At 34.9% G+C, this 26,383-nt stretch overlaps 1 protein-coding gene across 2 annotated transcripts; it reads right to left on the bottom strand.

Annotated features, from left to right (window-relative positions):
• Positions 1-2,726: 2,726 nt before the first annotated feature.
• LOC109104697 (alpha-N-acetylgalactosaminide alpha-2,6-sialyltransferase 5-like) lies at positions 2,727-15,309 on the bottom strand. Of its 2 annotated transcripts, XM_042755110.1 has the most exons (5): positions 15,018-15,309; positions 13,999-14,175; positions 5,480-5,889; positions 3,346-3,453; positions 2,727-3,215 (listed from the first exon to the last, which is right to left on the bottom strand). In XM_042755110.1, exons 1-5 carry the CDS (start codon positions 15,030-15,032, stop codon positions 2,993-2,995), a joined length of 933 nt encoding a protein of 310 aa, XP_042611044.1. In that variant the 5' UTR covers positions 15,033-15,309; the 3' UTR covers positions 2,727-2,992. The 2 variants fall into 2 exon arrangements, with proteins under 2 accessions (XP_042611044.1, XP_042611045.1); XM_042755111.1 differs by lacking the exon at positions 15,018-15,309 and having other exon boundaries at positions 13,981-14,113.
• Between the last annotated feature and the right edge of the window lie 11,074 nt (positions 15,310-26,383).

Here is a 26,383-nt window from a genome sequence, read left to right on the forward strand (position 1 = left end):
TTACAGTGACTATTAACTTACCGACCACAGGACCGTGTTTTATTCCATAATCATCCAGCATCCATCTGATCTCCTCGTTGGATTTATTGCTCAACATTGTCATAACTTAAACTGAACGACAGCGTCTGGTTTTTCGTATGAAATACTTATTTTTTCTGTGAAACCGAAAATGAGATTTATGACATAGAAGACAGTGCTACTTCATCAGCCATGGCAACGAAACTTTATTGAGATAATTTATATTGATTATTTTTATTGATTTGTGATATTTTTATAATATATTGGATACTATATTTGAAACACTGTCTTGCATAATATTTGTAAAAATATGTACCCATTTAATGTCCTTAATATTAGGCATAGCATTTGTTGTACTGCAAATACTTCAGGTCTGTGGAATTAGTTTAGTAATTCAATGGTAACAAAAAAAAACTTTACTAAACTAATCAATACAATGTTATTTTCAAATCATACATCAAAACCAGAAACTTAAATTTATTTATTTTGTATTGAACGTCTTATTCCATATATAGTATCTCCTAAAATATATATACATTTGGTTAACTCGTGACTTTATTTCTGTGCAGTGACGTAAATTTGCAGTTATGAATAGCACACTAACCTTGTTTGCAATGCTCTTTGGTTATATGTCGCTTTTGAATCTGTGACACATTAATGTAATACACAAGCAGATAAAACAGACATTGTGGTTGATATTAACATATTAACTCACGCTGAGGAATTTGTGGCTACGCTGACGCCTACAAATAACCCGTATCCGTTTGAGTTTGTAAACAATGTGACGCACTTCCGCAACGCAACCAATTCGTTGACGTCGTGAATTTATTTATTAACTTTATTTTTATTTTATTGTAAAATGTGACCCTGCTTTGTTTATTAAATAAGCTTTCCATTGATGTATTGTTAGTTAGGATAGGACAATATTTGGCCGAGATACAACTATTTGAAAATGTGAGGGTGCAAATAATATATTTTTTTTTTTTTAATTATTAAAATAAAAAATCTAAATATTGAGAAAATTGCCTTTAAAGTTGTCCAAATGAAGGCCTTAGGCAATGCATATTACTAATCAAAAATTAAGTTAAATTTACAAAATATATTCATGGAACATGATCTGTATTTAATATCCTAATGATTTTTGGCATAAAAGAAGAATCGATAATTTTGACCCATACAATGTTACAACTAGAAAAGCGGGATGTGTACTAACAGTGCCACTAGATGGCAGTACTGACCTTGAGTCAACAACAATTGATCAATCTTTTAAAGAATCTGTGCTTGTATATGTTTAGAAAATGAGGTTAAATATTTATAACATACTGATATTATGCATGGTAATGTTTTGGTAAAGCATTCTACGGTATATTTTATATATTGAGATATTGTGTAAGACAGCAGAGGACATTTGTAAACTCCGCAGTAGTTAAAAAAAAAAAAAAAAACTGAGAACACAAGATGGATCCAAGTCGAAACGTCACTCACACTTTTATTACATTCAGGCCATCTGCCTGATCCAAGGTCATCCGTAATCACGGTGTTGCCTCGGGTGACTGATTACAGTAGAAGCCAGCAGAGCTGAATCAAAGGCCAGTCTCATTTACAGACTCCAGCGTCCTTTAAAGCCCTCCAATTTCCCTAGACTTCCTGAGGGACAGTCGTTGTTGTGCTAGGCACATTCGCCGGCCACTGCGAATAAGCAGAACTCATAGCATGATATCCCATTAGACCAGAGCAGCTCCCATAAGCCTGAGCAAGAACACAGAATGTCACACCATTAGCATTCCACATTGGCCCCAACCTCCAGCTGTAAAGGTAAAATGAACAGCGTTGCAGGCAGCAAGTCGATATGCTCTCACACAACCTTTGTAATGGGAATTGAAGGAAGAGCAGTGTGGAATTGCAAAAAAAAACAAAGCCAGCTGTCCCTCACTCTAAAGGTCATGCTGTCATGGTCAGAGCTGGCGGTTTTGGTAATATGTGGGAATGTTTTTCAGCATTTGTGCCAGCCAGGGTGCATTAATGTTCAAAAAGTTAAAATGTCTGTATTGGGAACCAACCGTCAATATAAATGCTTTATTTCTTATCAGGAAACATTTTGTGATGTACACGGTTATGACCATTTGAAAATTACACTTTTTATGGATAGATTATCAATCCTTTTGTGTGTGTGTGTGTGTGTGTGTGTGTGTGTGTGTGTGTGTGTGTGTGTGTGTGTGTGTGTGTAACTCAACATATGACTCACTAAAGCTAGTTAATGTCAATGCGTCAAGACAGCTTAAAACATGAAATATATGTAGCAATATGACAAGGAAAAAAAAAATAAAAAATATTCTCATTCTGGGACCCTCTGATTTAGAGTAAAGACTACTGAGAACATTACAGTATTAGCATAAAGCTATATTTACAGCTTTATATTAACAGATAAGCATTTTTTTATTTGTACAAAAACAAAATCTGATAAATCTAATGAGGGCCTATGATAAAAGTGTCATTTGTAAAAAGCACAATTTGCGAACGGTTTTCTTTGGATGCCACTGAGAGAAGAAATTTGTAACATTATGTGTTTGACACTCTCCACGTGGCACAAATTATTGAGGCTCTATGTATAATTTAAATGAAATTACACACAGAGAACAACATGGCCTAGATATCAAACTAGTTTTAATTTCTGGAAACAGAAAATGTGATATAACTATACAAATAACCCAGTTTTCTGAATTACGAACCAATGAGGATCATACTGTTTCAATTAATAAGTAATGTGAATAATAAACTGTTTGTTCTTGTCACACTGAACATAATCTTTGAACATTTTTGTTCAGCACAGCTTTTGCAATTAAAATGTTCAGCAAAATTAGACCTTGTTGTTTCAAAACTTTCATTCATAATGTGTTCCAGTTCAAATGTTCAAGTTTTGTCCTCAAAAGGACACAGAGGTTCTGAGTCGGAGAAACACCCCAGTGTTTGAACCTCAGGAGTCTGTGCTGTTTTTTGTAACAGGTGCCGGTCTCCAGTCTGGTTGATAGAAGTGTATGTTGAACATAAGTGCCCAGTTGGCAAAGACACGTTTCTCAGTAATGAAACGATGGTGGCTGCCGTACCGGCCCTGCTCGTGAGAGAGATACATTTTACATTCATCTGGCCCCGCAGGCTCGTAGTAGTGATACGGCACTGATGGCTCGAGGTTAGGTGACCTGAGAAGAACAGTCACATGTGTAACTGAAATTGTCATAAACCACCAAAATACAAGGGTTTGAATGAAAGCACAGTATACACAACAGTGATCCAACAGCATTATGATGAATATGGAAAAGAAATTCTCACTTGCAGAACTCAGGAGAAATCATTCCATAGACGTCGATTCTGTCACAAATCTCCACAGCGATCGCCATAGTGAACCAACCAGTGCTGAGCCATGAATTGGACCTTTTTCTGAATAACACAAGAGAGAAAGAGCACATCTATGTAGCTGTGATGATCAAACGACACTGTTCCCTGTAGCCATTACTTCAGTGTTACATGATCCAGATTTGGCGTTTACAATGTTTTAGTTTGAATGGACGGCTTAGATGACTTACAATGGGAGATGGATTGAAATAAGAGCGATATAAGGAGATAAAGGAGATAAAAGATCCACAAACAGACAGAAAAAACTCAAGAGTTTAGGAACATTTGAGCATTTTGCCCTGAGCAGTTTGAGTCTGATTGGGTACATCCCAGCTGGCAGCTGTCTCCAGCTGGCACTGATCCTCTACTTACCCTTAATCTGCACTGATGCCAAGCCGTGTGCCCTGTGGGCCAGTGATACCAAGCCTCCAGCAGGCTCTGGTGGTCTGCACATTAGTTAACAACCCCCCGTGCTGCATTTAAATTGTATACTTCCACCTCTCTTTAAATGAGGCTCCTTTGTGTTTTTTTTTTTTTTTTTTACTTGGAAATAAACATTTTTAATTTTCAGAGTCTACTACTATATATTTTTACCAGTTGAAGGTTTATCCTCCTGATAACTGTGAACACTGTGGATAAAAAAAAAACTGTTTGTCTAGCCAATGGCTGTTATTTTTTTCCAGGTTTATATATATATATATATATATATATATATATATATATATATATATATATATATAGATATAGATATAGATATAGATATATAATTCAGTCCTGAGCTAAATTACAAATTAAAACGTATATTAAAATTTTCATTAAAATAATGCAAATAATAATTTATTTATATATTCATATATAAATATAGATAATTTTATATACATTTTAGTATTTTTTTTAATTTATATTTAAAGTATATGGTTTCTACAATGTTTTTCAGCAAATGGTACAAAATCAAGACAGATAATCACATTTTATTTATTTATTAATTTGTTTATCATTCATTCATACATTCAAATAAATCAATTACATTTGAAATTTGCTAATTTGTTTTTACAAATACGATGATATTATTGTAAGGTCTTATAAAATAAAGTATATAGTTTTTAAATAGTTTCTAGTAATGCAAATAATAAATGGTTCATTTATATATTCATATATAAATATATATAATTTTATATACATTTTCGTATATTTAATTTATATATTTAAATAAAGTATATATTTTCGACAATGTTTTTTAGCAAATAGTACAGAATCTAGACAATAGATATTCACATTTTATTTATTAATTTATTTGTTTTATCATTCATTCGTTCATTCATTCATTCATTCTTTCAAATGAATCAAATACATTTTGAATTTGCTAATTTGGTTTTACAAATACAATGATACTATAATAAGGTCTTAGAAAATAAAGTTTTTAAATAGTTTATTTATTGATTGATCTGGTAACAAACTAGTCAATTACATTTTTTTTTTATTTACTAATTTGGTTTTACAAATAATAATACTGTAGTTGATTCAGTATACAGTGTATACAGTGAAATTGTACACAGCAATATCTTATAAAATAAAGTATATAGTTTCTACAGTGTCTTGCAGCAAGTGATTTAAAATCTAATAATATGATATAATCAATAACTAAAAAATTCAAGTGGTTAATTAAAAGTTACTCAAATAAAATGCACCTTGACTACACCTGAGTGTACACAATAATGTGGTATTTTTAAGTTTTAAGTTTGTGGTAAGTTTCAAAATTCCCAATTTTACTAAAAATTGGTTTTGAGTCATAAATATAAAGTCTTTCTGGGTCAAGTTGTTTTTTTGTATGTCATTTACGGAACAAAATTTGCCATTTCATAAAAATGTCAAAATATTTTTGTATTTTTTAATTACTGTATAACCTCAATACAATAAGGATCTGCAGGAGTCCTCTTATAAAACAATGTACTATAAATAGTTTCTACAGTATCTTGCAGCAAGTGGTACAAATCAAGAGAAATAATGCGATTAGCTAAGAAACATTACATTATAATGCGATTAGAACATGAAGAAACATTACCATCCTCACCTATCTTTCCCTGTTTCCTTCTTAAAGAGCTCATCAAAATGCAGCATCTTTAACCTCGAGATGACGTACACCTGTAGTTTAGGCATCATCTGCTTCAGCAGACGCAGGTTGTTGTAGACAAGGCCTTTACCATCTTGTCGCATGTAGTTTCCAGGCCCCCAGAAGATAAAGAAGGTGTTCTGGCTGGAGTTGAGTAGTTCAAGGCGGTTTCGTAGCACACGTTGCATGCTGGAGTGTGCGACCACACGCAGACTCGTTCGCTGGCCCACGTCCCTCTGGTAGCCTCGTGTTGGGGCATCATTCATACGGATGACGCACTCCTTGCGGTCAATCTCCGCACCTCGACCACTTCCAGTCATGTGACCAGAGCTAGTCACTAAGGCACAGCTTTTGCAATGCATCCTAAGAGGCTGAGGATGGAGACAATGATGAGAAGTTTTAGATTTCATGTTCAACATATAATTTATTCAAGTTGGTATCATAAACTTTTGAATTTTTTTTCTGAAATGATCCAGGTATGATCTAATGACTCTAATAAATTTATTATTTTTTATAGTTTGTTTCATTTGCTTTTGATGTTTGTGTGTGTGTGTGTGTTCTGGGTCAAGTTGTTTTTGTACTCACTCTAAATTTTTAGAAAATCAATTTTTAAAACAAAATTGCTTCACTGCTATTTTTTCCAATAAATAATAATAAAAGTTTTTTTTCAAGACTTTCAAGCCTTATAATGAATCTTTTTTTCCTTTTTACCTCCACACAGGTAAACTACCCAGACACTGTTGACTGTACACCCCACATTAAATATCTATCTGTAGCAGATCTATACAGGTGGAGCTGGGGAAGGTGGAGGGTTTCAGAGAAACTCTGAAAGTGCGCTGCAAGAATCTCAAGTGAATGCTAGCCAGTCATATAAATGCAAGGCAGTAACCTCATTGGCTGCATATGCAGCATGAACCAATAAGCTTGTGCCAAGTCCTTTAACTCTCTGAATATCATCTGTTACGTTAACAACCCATCAGCCTGCGCCATCTAGAGTTTCATGACTGAACTATATATTTATAACCATATAAATAACCACTTTTATACTCATCTCATTGATTTATTCATTGATTAGTCATTTAAATTATAGTATTATTTTTATATTATAATTTTTTTCCATTGTTGTTTGGTCTTATGATGTGTTGTTTGAAGGGCTATTTGTCTTCATGAGTAAGAGTTAAGAAAAAAGCAGCAGCAGTAATACTTGATGAATAGTTGCTAAATATACAATCACAGTGCAGAAAGGTGATCTCAGGTAACCTAGTGACAACAGAAAATCTGAAGGGGTTAAAAGATATTTGTCAGATTAAACAGAAGGCTAAGTAAGGCTAAGTTTCTCAGCTCAGTGTGAAATTATCATCTTGTCTAAGGCTCTGAGAGGGAGCCATTTCATTAGGTTATTTTACAAAGGTTCAATGACATGAGAAACTGGTCATTTGAGAAATTTCTAGAACAACAATGGTTTTTAGTGACACTGCTAATTGGTTTTGGTCAATGCTACTAGATATTTTCTTTGCCATTTTATCTGTAACCGCTATTTCATTACCAGTCTTTGCAAAAATATTTTGAAAGATTTTGATTCAATAGGGTTTATACAGTAACATCTAGCTGCTGTGAGGATGTAAGAACACATTTTATTTTTGGTACTATTCAGAAGCTGAGATTCTTTTTGAGGATGTAACTACAGGCGTAGTTGGATTAAAACGTAGTTGAAAAAACATTTAGTAGGGATGTAACGATTCACTCAACTCATGATGCGATTCACGATTTTGATTTCACGATTCGATTCGATTCACAATTTATTTTATTTTTTTAACTAAATGATATTTAATTATGAATTAAATGTGTCCTTTTATTATGTTTGCCTTATTAAAAACATGAAAAATATATCTATAGAGAGTGAATTGAACTAAAATCTTTTAAAATGAACCAATTCAAACAGAAAACAAATATTCTCAGATTATGTAATCCATATGAAACATGCAGGCTATACAGATGCATACTGTGGAGATGATGAGTCAGTGTCACCGACTTCATCTCTTAAACTGAAAACAGAAAGTATAAAGATAGTGTAACAATAAATTATTAAAATGTTAATGCAGTGTACTTGCTGTTTTCCCCTAACACATTCATAATTATTATATTTGCCGGTGCGCAGTGGCAAGCCTTTTTTGCATGTGCTCGAGTGCTTATTAGGCTATGTAAGCAATTAAAGGCTCATTAAATTATGTATATGGTTTATTAATAAAAAGTGTGACTAATAGTCGACTAATGCTTAAAATGAACGACTACTAGTCAACCACAAAAATCTTTAGTCGAGGGCAGCCCTAATGCATATTGACTAGAAGCCTATGGAGGCTGACAATTAGCTGAATATATAGCCTGCTTGTTTAATTAGTGACACTTAGCATGCATTTTAAAATTTTTATTTTAAAACCTTTATTTGAATATGGCAACATAATATTGTGCTCTACAATATTTCTATGAATAAATCTCTGACAGAGACTATCAGCCAATTACTGTGTGCATAGTTAGTAAGCATGCTGACATCATCCATAGCAACAAGGTAAACCCCGCCCTTACTCTTAGCTTAAGACTTCTGTCTGTTCCTTTAGTAAAAGTTTGTCTCAGCAGCTTTGTGAATAGGATTTAATGAAAACTCTTAGCTAAAAACTTTTAGTGCTATTTAGGAGAAGTGGTAAGATAAAATGTTTTGTGAATACGGGCCCAGATATGCTTCTTTATCTGGTCACATAGATACACAGTTTGTGTCAGACTCTTGTGTCAGGCATTTTAAATGTGTTCATGTTTAAACAATATGGGCGAAGGGATTTTAGGGAAAGTGGAAGAAGTTAATGGATGTGTGATGTTAAAAACACAATTTGCCAACTCTATTCTATTTAGTTGGGGAAAACCTGCACCCTCAGGGCTGTTTTGTGAATTTTAATACGATAATATAAGTTGTTATGAAGTGCAAAGATTATTAGGATGTTTTGGTAATAGTTGACAGAATGTCACTATCAACAGGCACTGCTGTCTAAATACTGACATATTGAATGGTTTTAACTAAAGCAGTAAAAAAGGTTTAAAATTCCGGGTTTGGATGCACGAAAACCGCCTCCAGAGCAGAGGACGGATATTGCACTGTGCCAAGGTAAACAGTTGTTTTATTAGCTACCCTGGCGTTCAGATGTAGGAGATGTAGAACTATTATGGAAAAACAGATGGATACATTGTGAATTAGCTCATTCATTTTGAATGAGCCTGGGGGAAATGCTGTAGGAAGGAGTCATGAGGAAGAACCTCGGGGGTCAACCTCATGAAGATACGGGCTGGGGGACTACAATGATTATCTTAAACCAGACTACAGTTTAGTCGCCAGCCAAATGGTCTCTATGGTCTTTGTTTATCTTTAAAAATAATAAATATAATACATTATCTGTAAAAAAAAATTGTTTATCAGAGCAGACTACTGACACATTCTGAGCTACAAAAGAGATATTAGACTTTTTATATTAATGTCCTAAGATAAGCTACATATTGCTACTGAATTTGAGATATTTTCAAAGAAACATGATTGAAAAAAAACTGAATTAGACTTTAGTTTTTTGCTTTGGTTTTTAACATACATACAATGGTATTTTAATCGTCATATACAATAAAAACAGGCTTATCATTTGGTGGTCTGATATTGTCAAAACATGATGTGATGTGGATTCAGTGATTTATCCATGGCTATAGAAGGTCATAGCAATGTAATTTGGATCAATTCTCAAGGAATTGTTCCTTATTCTACACATAATGGATTTGTATTCACATTTATTACCACTATCTGGTTTGATTTCTAAGTTACATGGGTAAATTTGGCAGTGTACCAGTTGACTGCCGCCCAACAATCTAAATAGTGCACTCTAATTTACAATTCTTGTTTCAATCTGATAAACCTGCCAGACAACTTGAGTAAATAGGGCACAGAAAATCCTAATGCTGAGACAACAAGAGATGCTATGATGACAAATGTGTGTTAAATGTGATAAAGTTATAAAGAGGTAAAAGCACAGACAATATGAAATAAGAATATGTTTTCACAATGATTTTTTGGAAATACCAACTGTCCCAAATTGAGACACAGAGTGAAAACATGTAAAGTGACTTCAACTGAATGTTCCTTAGACAATAACGGAGAGCAGTCTACAATTTAGCTGAGGTTCTGCATTAACAGGTAGCCAAACTAAATTGAGTATCATATATCTTTTTATCTAAATTGGGACATGTAGATTAGATCAATATTGGGGCCACTCTGGAATCATTTAAAAGCTTTAGTTACTGTTTCAGGAGAATTTATCATCTTGCTCTTGTACATATCTGTATAAGAGTGTTGATTTTCTTTGTCATGATTGTTAATTGTTAAAAATCCGATAAACTCTGCTCCTTTTTTATCATCCTCACTATCATGGTGTCTTCACTGGCTTTTGCTCAGTCAACTCCTTGGCTGATAGAAGACTGTTAATACAGTTTTATGTACCAGACAAAACACTGGTTTTGGGTACCAAGACTTGCTGTTAATGGGGTTTGGGTATTAGACAGTTTTGCTGACTAGTTGTTCAAAAATGGGTATTTTCTGAAAGTATCTGGCATCCGAGGCTGGATCTGATATTTCTGGCGTGGAGACATGATCTAACAATGTGAATGAGATTACCACCAAATGAATGCATGGACACACTGAAAGGGCAGAACACATCAAAGTGCCTGGTCCACAAAGACTCCCTTTCCCTTTATTGTTACCTTTTAGCTCCATTATTGAATCTCTCCAGCATAATCAACACTAAGGCATTGAACCAATCCACAAGAAAAGCTTTAAGGGAAAGCATTCTGAACCCTCATTTAAGAAGAAAGATTTGCCTAGAGCCTACAGAGTGTCTTAAAAACTAAAGGTATAGCATAACATGTTCAACGTGAATCCAGATTGCATTCAATTCACAAAAAAGGCTCTTTTTTATAAATATGTCAATCAATACAAACAATCCACCTGATTTTCAAACTGTAACACATGGGGCAGGAAAGGTGTGTATCCTCACACTAAATGTACTCTAAAAACATTGTACTGCACTATTTTTACAAAATCCAATTTATAGTTGAGCTAAAATGACTCATTTGTACACATGACTTCAAGACAAAAGGGCCAAAATGGGGCTGAGACAACACAGTAGTTGACAGACCTGCCACTGTGTAAGATAATTCATTTATAATGCAAGTGAAGCTGCCCTTTCCCTATGCAGGTATCTCTGCCTCTTAGCCATAGAGACGCTATTAGATTTCTTCTGCAGTGATAAACAGGGTTGTTTCCATGGAGATAATAGCCCAGTGGAGAGCAAGCAAATCAGGTCCAGTAAATAACCATCCACACTTATTATTCTCTCATTAACATCCTCATTCTTAAGTTCTCTCCAGTGGGACATATGATCATAATTACTTAGCAATCCTCCTTTCTATTTTTGAGAACCTTTCTGAGAAAAAAATGGATTCAGGCCATTATCCTTTACGGAAAAACATGCACCCTCCCTGTACAGAAGTTTTGAAAATTAGATTGAGTGTATGATACTGATGGAGGTTAAACTGTGTTTCATAAAATTTGCATCATTATTTCATGAGCAAGGACACAGCAATATGAAAATATCAGTGGTGGTCAATATTAAATTCTATACTACTTTATATGAATTAAAGATAAACTCTAAAAAGTCATCATTTTATAATATAAAAATAATAAATTTAATAGAAATTTAATTTTGGAAACAACACAATATTATGTCAAGCATGAAAAAATAATAATTTTGAGATTAGCTAAAGATTACACTTAACAATATTAAATTATTATAGTTTTTAAAGATGCAATTGAGTGTTAGATGACGGTAAAGGTAATATGAGCACGCCAATTAAATATCCAACTTCCACCAATATTTCATTTTTTTTTTTTAAATCATATTTTAAGATGACTTAATTCATACACTACATTGCAAAGTAGGTCGACACTGGATCGTAGGCATCACACCATTCAAAATGAGCTTTTCCCATCAGACAGATCCTCTGAACGGTTTCCAGCTACTCTTCAGGGTGAAATGAAATTAGAAAACTATTTCCTTCCCCCTGATGGTTAGAAAATGGATGTGATTTTTGATGAAGACTTGTAGGCAATGTTCATTTAGCGATCTTCCACACTGGCTGTTCATTTGCACTAATACGAGCAAATCTTGCGCTTCTGACTGTTACAAAATTACTTCCACGGAGTATCCATTAAAATCTGGCTCTGATTCCTGGAGCTCTTATTAGCTCGGATAGGAGTGCTCTTTTGACTAATGAGAACTGGTAGACCTGAGAGCCGTGTCTGTGTCTGTCAGTGAGAAGTATGACAGAGATGCCTTATGACAATGAGACTGACTTTGAAGAATACTTCATGAGCAATGCTTTGATGAGCACAGGTATTGTCAGGGTCAAATCTAAAGATGACAAAGATGTCAAATCACTAACAAGAATAGCTCTCTTAGATGTTTTATATTTAGATGCTTTATATTTCATCATACACATAATAAAGGCATAGTTCGTCCAAAAATACAAGTTCTATCATCATTTATTCACCCTAATTTCACAATAGTCCCTCTCTATATACTGTAGAAAACAAAAAGTGTAATTTATAGCAGAATGTCCAAGCTGCTTTTTTCCAGACAATGAAAGTGAATGGTGACTGTGACTGTAGAGCTTTACACTACGTACTTCTGTTTCTGACACAATTCTATTGTAAGGCTTCAGAAGCCCTGGAATATAGTGCATAATGATGCTTCTTTTTCAAAGCTTGACAGACCCTGGTCCCCATCCACTTTCACTGTATAGAGGGGAGCAGTGTAAACTAGGGCTGTGCATTTAATAGCATTCTATTGTTATGCCCATCTTGCAAGCCGTATTTCTCTGACAATTAGGCAATATTGCGTTCATAATCGCAGATTAATCGCATTTGATTTTGAATGTGATATCACCTAGCTTGTCAGTGAACCACGGCTCTGTGTAGTGAATGCCGCTCAATCTGAAAGCAGGTGATGGTGATTTACTACTAATCACGGGACAGGCTTTACTGACGAGATGTGCATAACAATCGAATGCGATTAATTGCACAGCCCTAGTGTAAACATTAGTCAAAATGTCCTTTTATCTTCCACAGAAGAAAGAAAGCACATGGGTGGGGGGGTGAGTAAATGATGCAGAGCTTTCATTTTCATGTGAACTAGCCCTATAATATCCAAAATATATCATCCATGTTTACCTGATATACTTATGCAAGTAATCAGTGTGCAATCTCTCATTACGCACACTATATACATATAACTATATGTGAATTTTTAACACCCATGCAGAGTAAATAGCATTTCTGCACAGTTGTAGTGTTAAACCAAATCCTTGGTGACATTATAGAGCACAGGTGAAGGAGGGAAAGAGAAGAGAGGGAGAGAACCGAGAGACAGATTTACATCCTTGATAGTTCTGGTGATTACAATGCCTCAAGATGAGGCCAAAGCTTGACAACACCTGCTTGCAGCTTCCCACTTTATCTGATCAGGAGTGAAGGAAGAAATTATAGCATCACTTGGATGGTGTAATTTAAAAGGCTTTAAAGGCCTGCACCTGATTTATCATGAAAAACTGCAGAGAGACAGGAGACACAAAAAGATGACAGAAAGAAAGAAAAATGGCTAAGTCTTCTGAATATTATAGTGCGCTGCATGTCATGCGATGCCAGTGCCAATATAATAATGCTTATCTGTCTGAGGATATTATTTGATGACTAAGGAGAAAAGCAACAGCATAAAAATTGTTTGATGAAAAATGTAAGGATTCTTCATATTTAAGTTATCCAAATGTCTTGACCCATCCAAGTCGAGTTAACGGGCTTTTGCATGAGTGAGAAAATTTGAATTCTGGAAACAATTAAGGTTTTTTGCAGAGGTAAAGTATAAGAGACCCAAGACTGGTCAGATACAGTCTGCGGGGTGAGATTATGGATTTTAATATAAACATTTACTATGGTGTCCAGATGAAACATTTATATATAAAAAAATAAAATAAAAAAAACAGACATTTTGGAGCTAGGATTGGGCTGGGTATATAGAAGAGAAGATACTAAGGTGTTGAGCATTCCACTTTCACAAAAAAAGGGGTTTTAACATTTTAATAGTTAAATCAAGAGTCTTTAATTATAACTTACAAGCCAATCATGTGATTTCATAGAAGATCTCATACGACTGATGTGTTTAGTCAGTCGTCAAAACTAGGGTGTTTATTAATACATTTGAAAACCATGAAAGAAGCTTCAAAGAAAATTTTTTTTAAGGTTTTCATCTCAGTTAGTTTCTAAATTAATTTAGTAAATTAAGTGCCATATTAATCATTTTAGTGCTTGATTGCATTTTACACACCTAATGAAAACAAGTCACCTTATGATCAGCGATGCTGCTGTAACCTTCTAAGTGGGATGTTTGCTGTTGTATAACATCCATCTGATGTCCACCTGACTGCATCTGATCTTCTGGTGTCTCAGTAAAACTGCTGTTGTACAGGAACAATAAGCTTGTAAGCACGCTTACAACACCAATCAATATGATCCCATGATGCTGAAACAAAAGGAACAAGAAACTATTATTGAGGATGCTCAGTTTATCCTTCATCAATGCTGCTGTTCACAGATGCATCGGTAAATGAAGGCTCATTTTAAGGCATGAATGAGATGTTAATAATTTACCACAATATACATAAAAAAGATTTGATACATAGCTTTAAAATGAAATGTTCAATGAACTGAATAAGCAGCTAGTGTGTTTCAAAAAAATTAATATATGCATGAAATTTACAAGCTCCATGTTAGAGTAAATTGTGATTTTGCAGTGTAGTTTGATTGCAAGTTTTTAGTAAGTTAAAATGTTTTATAATTTCATTACCCATCTAAGCATCACTGGGTCAAAAGGCTATTTTTACATATTAAAACATGAAAATTATTAAATTAACCAAAATAATGAATCAATAAATAAAACAACATCCCAAACAAAAATTTTAATTTATATTTTACATATTTATATTATTTATATTTAAATTTAATTGCACTGAATTATATAATTTCATTTGTGCAGACAGCAATAGAAAAACGTGCTCACCAAACATTAATTTGGCAACATATTCGTGCCTCTATTTGATTTATTAATAATCCAGGCATCTGTAGTATATTTATTGAAATCATGCTTACAACAGTTTACCATGGCAACCGCAGTTTCCACCAAAATAGTACCGTTCTAATACTTAGTACAGATTCTTAAAGTCTGGAGAAATTTTCATATTCATCACTGATTACGTTTTTGTGTTATCAACAATAACTGGAGTAATATGACACCGTGGCGGAAACTACGTACCATGGTATATGTTTGTAAAGTTATTGTATAATGTCAGAGAGAGTTTGCTCTACCGTTCGCGTCTTCATATTGTGAAGTGTTTAATTCTGTCCGTTTAGTCCATGCGTGTTCTTCAGCCTCACCGACAGCAGCTTTACAAATGCACACTTCACATCTTCCAGCCAGCACTTCTGCTCACACACATCCTCACACTGAAGCTCAGCTGAACTCTGTCAGAAATACAGTCCTCCGTTCACACGCGGCTGCGCGCGCGCGGTCTTAAAGAACGCCGAGTCTCAATCCATTACAGTTCATCATTACAGTCATATATTGTTACCCGAGATAGAAGTAGACTATACTGTAACATTTTAGGTATTCAAAGACTGTCGCTATTAAGCTCGAAATGTTAGCTACTATGAAACTTTTTGAGTGGTTGCAGTACAACTGTCCTGCATGTGAGACTGGTGCTGAAAGGACTGTGCTGTTGGCTTCACTTCCTAAACTGAGCTAACGTCATTTTCCTCTTTTGTATATTTAGCCTTGATACAAATTTGATATCAGCTGGAGCACAATATAAAATCTCAGTGCACCCTTGATTGTTACCCATGTAAAACAATATCAAATTATGATCTTCTTGTAAACTGCAACAAACATTTTAGGCCATTGAATTTTTGTAAGGGGTTGATTTAAATTAATTAATTTTTGGATTTGCAATCATATTAGCTAATTTCATTTTTATCCCACCAGGCCTTATAAAAGAGGATAAAACAATCTTTAAATGTCTTTGGTGCAAGAAATAAAATACTGTTTTCAAGAGTAGCCTATATGGAATGATTTGTAGTGATGTGATGATCTTACTTTAATTCAGTTCTCCATTATGTCGTAGGCTATTAATGAGATGGCTTGATATATGATATATGTTAATGATTTGCAGTATGCAGCCGATAATATCTGATCATTTCATAAGTAGTCATTTGATATTTCTGCCTGAATCTGGCTGCTCATGAATGATTTTTAGTATGACTCATAAATCATAAAGCAACATACAGCATTAAGATATTTTTCAAAATAAATAATTATATAAATTAACAAAATAATATACTTACTTTTTAAATAATTGGACAGGATCCTTGAATGTAATTTAATAGAGTACAGGCATCGCAAACTGTGACACTAAAACGTTTGGTCCTATGAAGATCAATAGGAGCATTCAAAAACATTTTCATAAACTGCATTTACTGATACTGCAGACAGAAAGATCTAACAGGGATGAATGTTTTTGATGCGTTTGCTTTTAAACTCAGCCTCGGCATTTTAATACAGTGCATTAATTTATGGGAAATTCTGGGTTGCGATATATCAAACTCACATTCAGTTCCCTTCGGTCCGCAGTGAGATGTCATTTCAAGAAACCCATTATAATCCATCTGTTTTTTTTGTTATTATTATTATGGGGCACAGTGACTGAACATATTAAACAATGCTTATGATTTTAAAAAAGCCTACCATGCCAAATGCCAAAACAGAATAATTTTTTTTTTTTTATAATCTAAAAATCGGTTCACAGCCCATCACATGCATTGCCACTATGATATTCCATATGCATCTAAATGGATCTTCATTTGATGCCATAGAGGTCACTGACACCATTATTTTCATGGTTTATGAGGGGTGACGCAGGTGTCTTAAAATGAAAGTCTGGTAATGTGAACTGACTTCAGCATAAAAAGCACAGCCTATATCCCAAACTGCCAGCATACGGCCTGGATGTAAAAGATACCATCTTCTCTTCTAAAAATGGCACGCAATGTGGCAGAGCTTCTCTCGGGAGCAGAGATTTGCTGGAAGCTGTAATTTCGTCTGGAACTGCGAGGAAATGGAAATTTGTATTTTTCCTTTCACACAGCACTATATTTCATATATTGCCCATTGCTTTTTCAGCATTTTTCCTTCACTTTTTAGATTTAAAACTGCTCTCAACCCTTTGATTGTGTGAGAATAAGACATTGATTCATGATGGATGTCTTGCTGTGCATTAGTTTTGTAATATATATATATATATATTTCAAAGAATTACTAATTACACATATGTGCACATGATGATTGATATCTGGACTATATATTTAAACCAATATGTAAATAAATGCATGAATCTAATCTATTTTTCAGCATTATTTAATTGATAAGAATCATTTTACTTGTATGTGGTTGTTTGTCTGTGAAAACAAATGAATCAAAAGAAGCCAATGATCTGAAGCACTCAGGATGAAATCTGCTAATTTCCTTCATTGAGCATGGGTGAAAATTAGAAAAGGGCGGAGGCATCTGGGGATTGATTCAGTGTTTTGTTGTCATTGGAGACAAATGAGAATTAGATTTTGCTTGCCCTCCTGTCTGCCTCATCAGTATATTTGATTAAATCACTCCTTGAGGCTGAGATTTATTCTGATCTGTGTGTATTGAGGGGACAGTGGTGACAGGAAGATAGTTGGCGATGTGTTTGGCATAAAATTAAAGCTTATTTGAATTAAATAGTCTTTCCTCTCTGATGAGGTCACAAACGCTGCTCTTCCACGCTGCTCTTCCAGTCTCTGAGGTATTGTCGGACGGACAGATCAAACTAGCTTTCAGAAGGATCACAGTGGTACTATTACTAAGGCCTTGAAGAAGCAGCAATTAAATCTTCTGCCTCTCTGTTTATATAGTGTTTATATAGTCTCTCAGCATATAATCTTTCTCTTCTCCCTACATTTATGTAAATGCAGCACTAGATGTCTGCAGGAGTTTATTTAACAATCTGAAATCCTAAATAGCTGGAGACACTGAAGGCAAAGGAACAACAAGAAAAGTTGACCATTAATGTTTACTGTTAATAAATAACACATCAGAAATGATTAATATAAATGATCCATAAATCTTAAGTAGTCTATTCAAACTTTTTGATCGATCATAGTGCACTGGTTTGGGTGGTTTTATGGAGACAAATATTTGTAAAATGACATGGGGTATGACAGAGGTTTATTTTACAGTGTGAAGGCGGTAGGTGAAAAACACACTAAATGGTGTTTTTTTGAAAAATCTAAAAAATGCACAAAGTTTTCTTAGGGTTTAGGTGATAGGATTGGTATATATAGGGAAATAGAAAAATACAGTTTGTACAGTATAAAAAAACATTATGGCTATGGAGAGTTCCCCATAACCGTACATCCCCACAAGTATAGTAATACCAGTAAATTCTGACTTAGTTTGTGGGGGACATTTTTTTTTCCATGCATTCCATTCATGCATTTATTTCATGCAATTCCAATCGGCAACCTTTCATTCGACTCTACTGCACTACAACACCCAGAAAATGTTCAGGAATGCCTCCGTGTGAATATCTGTGCAGAAGCTATTTTTAAGATCCTGAAGCAGATTGTAGCCCACAAAACCCAACAAGTGTTCTGGCCTTTTACGTGGCACCCTGAAACAGATGAGCTGCTTCCTCACAAGACAGTGGTGATCACACAGAGAAGCAGGGGACACACTTTGTGAATGCTAATATATTCATAGCATGTGCCTTAAGAAAGGCACTCACCAAGTGTCTCACAAATGGAGAAATCCTAAGATTATTTATCTAAAGGCACATCAGAATACACAGAAAATGGAGCAGGTGTCGGTGTCCTACCTGAGGAATTAATTCAAAGTTTTGAAGCCAAGCTTTAACATGGCTAATCTCAGTTTATTTTCAAAACCATTGCATTACTGCTGGACAGCAAATAGGTTCTGGGGGGAAAAAACATCACTTCAAATTTTAATCAGGCTCTCAGATCAATCTGAATGAAAGAGATATGTGAATATTCCAGATGGCCCATTACTAAATTACTTTATACGGATTATGAAATTAGAGGCAGTCATTTTTATCTGACTCATTTGCCCACAGGTACACTTTCGTCTTTAGTCGCTCACTGTTGTTCAAAAGGATGATTGTTTTAGGTTACAAACCAGCCTGGAATATATAATGATTTTAAATGTAACTGAGCTTTATTATATAGTCACCCAAAAAAGTAAAAACCAATGGAAATCCACAAAAAAAGTGCGAGGCTGTTATTTGTATACTATTTTTTGCTGCTACTATGGTACATTCATATGGTTGGGTATGAATATGATAGTTTTTTTTTTCATTTTTTTCTTTTCAGAAAAGAACGGATTATTTTTATTAAGTTGATGTAAAGTGATTTTAAAGACATTTAGAATGTTAGAAAAAAGATGTATATATCAAATAAAAACCTTTTATTAATATTAGGCTACTGTATTTTGATCAAATAATATTCAGCCTTGGCAAGCATAAGACACTTTCAGAAACAAGACATTACTGACCCAGTAGTCTTGTTTAATAGCCTAGTCTACAATTTAAAAACATTATCAAACAACTGTTTTTTTTTTTTTAACTAGAAAAGTTGTCCATATTCAGTCATAGCAAAACTAAATATCCTCAAAAAAAAACCTGTGACAGTCCGCTTAATGGAAATGGCAATGGTAAAGCTGCTAAGAACGATACAAAACAAGTGTTACAAGGAACTATACCACAAAAAGTGCTTTGTTAAAAGGCTTTTAAGATTTTTAAGAGATAAGACGAAATGTAAAATAAAAAAGCTTTTTTTTTTAAAAAACTCTTTGAACACCATTGAATCATTCACACCACTGTTAATGTTTTAAACATTATAGAAGATATTTTGCTAATCTGATATTAATACAATCATGGGCCAAAATTACCCAATGCTTATTTAGATGGGTTTTTGCATATTTGGGTTCATTTGGAAGGTCATTCCATTCACAAGAGCTGCATCTTATATGTTGTACTATCTCTTGTTTTAGTTGGCTCTGTTCGAACAAGCTGTACCTGCATAGTCGCACTGATATCACAAACACCTTCAGTCCATTAAATCTAGCTCAAACACAATACCAAACGTGTTGTGTAATTCTTAGAGTTTGCTGCAGTGTTTGCTTTTTGGGTTTTTGCTATTTATATTATTCCTTGTATTTTGAAGCATTAACCTTTAAAAGACTGAACATAAAATTTTCTATATACATAATACTGTATGCCATAATTGGCTTTTGTAAAAGTACATGCATCTACCTTGAAACTGTTTTGCCTGTAGTAGGACTGCACTAAGTCCTCTTGAAACTTCTGACTCATAAAATTATCACTCATGATGAGCCCACAGCACAACATGTAAATCCTAACTGATTAGCCACAATGGAAACAGTGGTTAGATCTTATTCCTTTCTGTTTGAGTAATTTCAAAACACAAGTTTGGACCGCAATGCCAATGCAGAAGCATAAGCTTTTGTTTTTATTTGCACTTTTACTGCAGCTCGTGCTAAGAACAACAATCTGAGATGCAAAGCCACCATTATTTAAAATGCCCTTCATCATCAGATGGAACGCATTATTGAACACACCGACAACGTTTTCAAAATAAAAGAAAGTTTTGTACTAAAGATTTCAATTACATTACATACATATACAGAGACAGACAAATGAGAGAGAGAGAGAGAGAGAGAGAGAGAGAATGAGAGAGAGAGAATATCCATTATAGTTCCTGATTAGTGAATCATGTCAGGACCAAGAAGTTGCAGCTGGCCAAGTGCCCCCTAATTTTGTAAGCAATTCGTGAGATGAATCATTATGCTTATTAGACCAGTTACTTGAGTCTTAATAGGTTTTTGATGCCTGGTCTGAAGTTTCTGAAAGAATGCATTGCATTTGCATGTATGCTGTTTTTACTTTTGAACTCTGCATTACTAGATGAGGCGAAAAAATCTGGAGTCTCAATATGATCTGCATTTTTCCAAACACACACTAATCAAGTAAATGTAAAAAAAAACAAAAATCATAACAGCGTAGGTAGATAGAGCTACAGTCCATCAAAGCACAGAGTTTATTGTTTAAGTTCCAACAATTTGTTTAAAAATGCACTATTGTATATGCAACAAAAACATAACTTGTTTTACATCAAAATAAAAACTGTTCACATACTGTATTTAGTAAGTCGTCCTATTTAACATTTGGTGTCAGATCTTTAGACATTGACCAAAGCCACGATAGGCTACGTTTATCAATTTATCCCGTATCTAACACAACACATTGACTGCCATCAGGTGGTGTTGAAATGCAACAACAGTGGGCAGCCACAGGTGAATTCATTTTTTTTTTATTTGCTTATTACATAACAAGACAGGGAAACAACAATACATAAGAAACATTCCATTTGAGACCAGACACAGAGTTTACACTAAACGAAAAGGAAAAGCAAAAAAAACACAACAACAAGGAGCCGGGATGAAACCAAAGTTGTAGTCGATTGAAAACATTTATAAGAAGAAAAAAAATATTAAAATATATATAATTTTGACACAAAGAAGCGCATAACTTTTCAGAGTTTCGATATAATTTTTTGAAGCAGTTTAAAACTCTGAAACACATTTTAGCAAACTCACATAAAAATTATATTGAAGGAGGGTTACATTTTTTTCCATTTACAAGTATCGGGATACGATATTTACCCATCAACAAAACAAAATTTACAACATCAGAGAAGGATTAATTTAAATCACATTGCCACAGTGAATTAGTGAATTAACTTACATCATTTTCCACAGCTTGTCAGTTTTTAGTTCATTTATTTTATTTTGCAAGATGTGATGTGAAATCAACGAGTGTCCCTATTTATTTCTGAGCAGAAATAACATGTATAGTAGTCTTTAAGGAGTGAGACAAAAAACTATGGTGGTGATAACATGGAACGTATATTCGTGAGAGAGTCAGAAAGATAGTTTTAGTACTTCGTAACCATTCACACCATATCATCTCTCTGGTCAAAAACATGCAATTTGTTTGAATTAAGGAAAAGTATAATACAAATGTCATGTAGACAATACGGTTGTAGTACTTTTATGCCGTCAAAAAAAACTACCCATTCGTGATGGTGAGAAACAGAAAAAACTTATATAGCCAACTGAGAAAGAAACTGAAATATAATTTTAATTTGAAACTTTCCTTTTCCCACTAACATCAACATAACATTCCCTATATACGAGCTACCGTTTCACGATTTATATTTAGTTACAGGGTCCCGAAACCAATCATTGTTTCCACGAGGGACATAAACCGTGCATAAATACCCACAGACTGGGATTGTGTAGCACAAGGAATGGCAAACACACTGGAAACTTGTTTTAATTGATTTCCTTCGATCTCTTGTGTTCGCTGAAGTGGGGTGTTTTTCCTGTGCCTGCCTGTGAGATTTCTTTTATTTGCCCACAAGTGAACGATAAGTCCCGCTCCTGCGTTTGGATTGGCTTTTGGCAGCTGCTGGTAGTCTGCGATTGGACAAATTGAAACGTTACTGCATAGAATGACTGCCTCTTTGTGCGCAGTAGTGTCTCAGTGCTTGATGGCGCTGTAACACAGTGACTCGGTGCTAGGCGTGGCCCAGCAAATCACAGATTCGTGTTTTTACTATGTGAACGAGCGAGAGAGACGCTATTCCACGGTCCACAGCTTCATATGCAATCACATAAACAAAAGAAAGACGAGGAACGCTCGTCGGAGGTGCAATGGCAAGGAAAAGTGCAATCCCCCCTTCATACTATGGTAAGCTGCCTGTGGAATCGCGTCAAATCAAGTTATTTGCAGTAAGACGTTGACAAAGGGAACTGACCCAGCGCTGCTGGTTGTCAACCCGATTCAGTACTGTAAGTGTTTGGGCTGGGTTCTCACGACGCAGTAAATATTTCAGTGAACTTTGTGCAGAACGATAGATCCACTGACATTTTTTCATCCTGAGTTACTTTGTTTTTGCCCCCCCCCCCCCCCCCCCGAAACTGGATTAAGTGCACGGAAGGCGCAGATTCGGATTCCGTGTCTTTGTTAAATCGACAAGGATTAATTGTTACGGGGGTCACAGAAGTTAATCTTGGGAAGCGTCCAAAAAGAGCAAAACATTTGAAATAATAGAAAGCATGTATGGAGTTGATTGCGCAAGCTGTTTCGATATTGAGAGGTTTTGTGTCTTTGTCCTGGGTTAAGTTCTCATTAAACGGCACGTGGGCAGGCAGACCTTAGACTAATGTTTGCTGTTTACTGTAGTTTTATACATAGTTTTTAAAGACACACTCGATATTTTTACTATTTATTTTCTTTTTAATTTTTTTTGCTAATTATGGATTGTATACATACAAAAAATGAACGGCACCTCGTGATAAATATGATAAAAAATGATTCTATCTCGCTAGAAGAAACGGACATTTTAAAATCCTATTAAAACACCAAGCACGATAACTTATTACGCGGTGAAAATGTCAATAACTACCGCGTTTAAATGCTCGAGGTCGAAGGTAGGGTAATGTTTTTAATTGTTAGTTCATCTGCTGGAATAAAAATCGGTCTGAACGTGTTTCCAATTATATGAACAAGAACAATTATTAAAACTCGATGTAGTTCGAGTCTTTGGTGTAAACAGTGTTTTTAATCTACATGTAATGGGTCTCCTCCTCATGACCCGCTAGTGTTTGTTTTTGCCCATCACACGACTAACTTTGCTGTTAAAATGCTCTGCTTTAAATGCTTGAATTCTTGGAAAGTCAGATGGATTCTGATGATTGGCTGTCAATATTATAAGTTGGAAAAAGTTGTTCTTAAAGTAATTCCAACAATATTAATTGATGTAGATTTCCTCCCTATTCTTATAGACTTAGAACAATTACTAAAATGTTATAGTTTATTGTTATAATTATCTTCCTTGTTAACAGCAATTCATACACAACCATTTATTCTTCATGGAGTGTGGGTCGCTCCTCATGACTGCCACCCATGTTGCCATCACATGGACACCTGTTTCACAGTACTATGTTTCCATCCACCTATTTTTGTGCGCATTTGAATAGGAATAGTGGATGGATGGAACTGCCAAGCTGCGCATAAATTCTAAAAAAAATGCGCATAAAAAAAACTATGCACACAGTTGAGTAGGATAACAATTTTATCTGATAAGACAAAGTGCAATACCGAAAAAAATTCCACAATACACATCAAAAAAAAGTCATGTGGACTGCCCGATGGATGGGGAAAATTGCACAGCATCTCATCTCAAATTTGTTTTTGGTCTATCAGTATGTCTGTATAATGTGACAGCGATTTAAAATGCTGATGGTTGCAGAGTCGCTGTTGGTTTCAAGGCTTTTGCACTGTCTGCACTCCATTTTGGTAGTTGCTGCAGTCCGTATGTTGCTGCTCCATTTGCATGAAGTGAGTTCTTTCTCTACTTGGTCATATCAATCAACCTTCTCAGTCACTTGTTTGGGTGAAATTTGAAGTGCAGACCACCTACAATGCATTAGTTTAAACTAAATCCAAGAATGTGTTTGAGAGGAACGATGACCAAATCAACCAAAGTGGCAACAGTTACTAAACAAACTTAATGCATGCAGGCCAATAGGTGTCAAGTATACAGTCGAACAGAACCTCTGTTACTCTATACAAATCAAGAAAAAAAAAAAAAATCATTAGAAAAAAAAAGCCAGTTACGTGTAAACCAAATTTAAAAATTTAGTCCATCGCTGAAGAGAAGGTTGAGAACCTTATTAAAACATTAGGAATGCAATCAGTCTGTAGTCTTCTTCACATTCCTCCAGAGTAATCAGAGACTTTTCATGTTCTGGAAACCAATCGTTCACAGTCCCCTATAGCTGGACGCAGAGCACTCACAGACCCCTCTAGCCATTTAACACAACTACACTAAAATATGTTTTTCAGAGGCAGTCTGTCTAATAATAACACAATAATCATGCCAACAAAAGGGATGCATCTGGTATACGCCTACGCACCCACAGCCATTCAGCATAACCATTTAAATAAAGTTGTAATTATTATCATGTGATATACTGCATCTGGAATCTCTATTTTTACAGCCTAGATGGGCTCACCATGGCAGTTGCTGTTGGAGTGTCAAAGAACGGAGTTTTTTCTTTGTCACGTAAATAGTGCAGGGAGCAGCTGTTTCTCTGTCTCGCTTGGGCAGGGGTCAAGCTCTTTGGCCTTTGCCTCATGTGAATTGGTTAAGTTCTCCACGAGCCACCTGTCAATCACAACTATTGTCAGCTGGAATTGGGAAATAGTCTGTGGAGGGATACCCAAATCAAGGAAAAAGGGCTGTCGGAGGTAATGATGTGGAAGCATATGGTTGTTTCAGGGGGGGGAGGTATAGCTTGTGTTTGGTTTTTCAGAGCATCAATCTGGCGTCTGGTTCCTTTCAAAATTTGAAAACAGATTTTGGTATGTTTTTTGTTGCTGTTGTTCTTGTTCCAGTTGGTATCATGGCAGTGGGCAGTACTGTACTGAGATGACTTACAAAGGAAGCGGTCTGTCATTTGCAGTTCATTTGAAGTGGAACTGTGTGAGGTTTCAAAATGTTCTAGGGGGAGAGTGGAGCGTTTGAATGGGGCGGAGCTTGTTCTGACCCGTGTTTGGGTCTGCTGTTCTGTCTGATCCTCAAAATGCAATCCAGAACGCCGCTGCGGAGAAGTGAAGAATATGAAAGGTGAGAGATTACAGACTCTCTCTAGAATAAAATTAAAAGATTAGATCTGTCTACACAACACTGTCCCAAATATTATCTTCCTTCTCTCTTAAAGCGGAGTAGTTCACCCCAAAATGAAAATTCTGTCAAAATTTACAGAAACTAATTTACATTACTGTTTAAAATTTAACCCCTCAATGTTAATGTCCCAACCAGGTAGTTTGTTTTCTTCTTCTTGACTAAATATAGATATTTAAACTCTTAGAGTAGTGCTTTTTTTTTTGGCTTATACAAGTAATGAAAGCATACGGTAACCATATATGTACAAAAGAAGATGAAAAACCCTGAAAGTTCATTGTAAAAATAGAAAATGTTGAAATACTACTGTACAAACTGTTAATGGTAAGTTTGTTTTAAAACAGTAGTTTTCCGTTTCTTATATATAAAGGGAAAAACTAATAGATTTAACCTTACATTTCATGTGATTAAATTAAAACCTGGTGGTTAAAAATGGTTAAATGGAGCACCTTTAGAAGTGATAAAAGAACAAGTCATCTTATAATATGAATTGTTCACTATGACCTGATGATTTGTTCATTATTGTCCAAGTCGTCTGAAGTCATTGCAATAGCTTTTGTGCGAGAAATGCACTTAAAATTTAAGTCATAATTCTTATCTGCCATAGCTCAATAGTACAGGTCTTCAGATGCTCCTTATAGTGCTTCTATACATGAAGAATATCTAACGCCATTTTTGATGATTTCTTGTTCTTATTTTCTATTTCTTGTGATAAACCATTTATAGCCAGCATATTTTTGCCATCAAAAGAAAATTCTGAGGGTTAAAAAGATTGAGCATTTTTGTCTTTCAAGCTCTCA

This window comes from Cyprinus carpio, unplaced genomic scaffold (genome assembly GCF_018340385.1).
Source record: "Cyprinus carpio isolate SPL01 unplaced genomic scaffold, ASM1834038v1 S000006640, whole genome shotgun sequence".
In the NCBI taxonomy this organism is placed as follows: domain Eukaryota; kingdom Metazoa; phylum Chordata; class Actinopteri; order Cypriniformes; family Cyprinidae; genus Cyprinus; species Cyprinus carpio.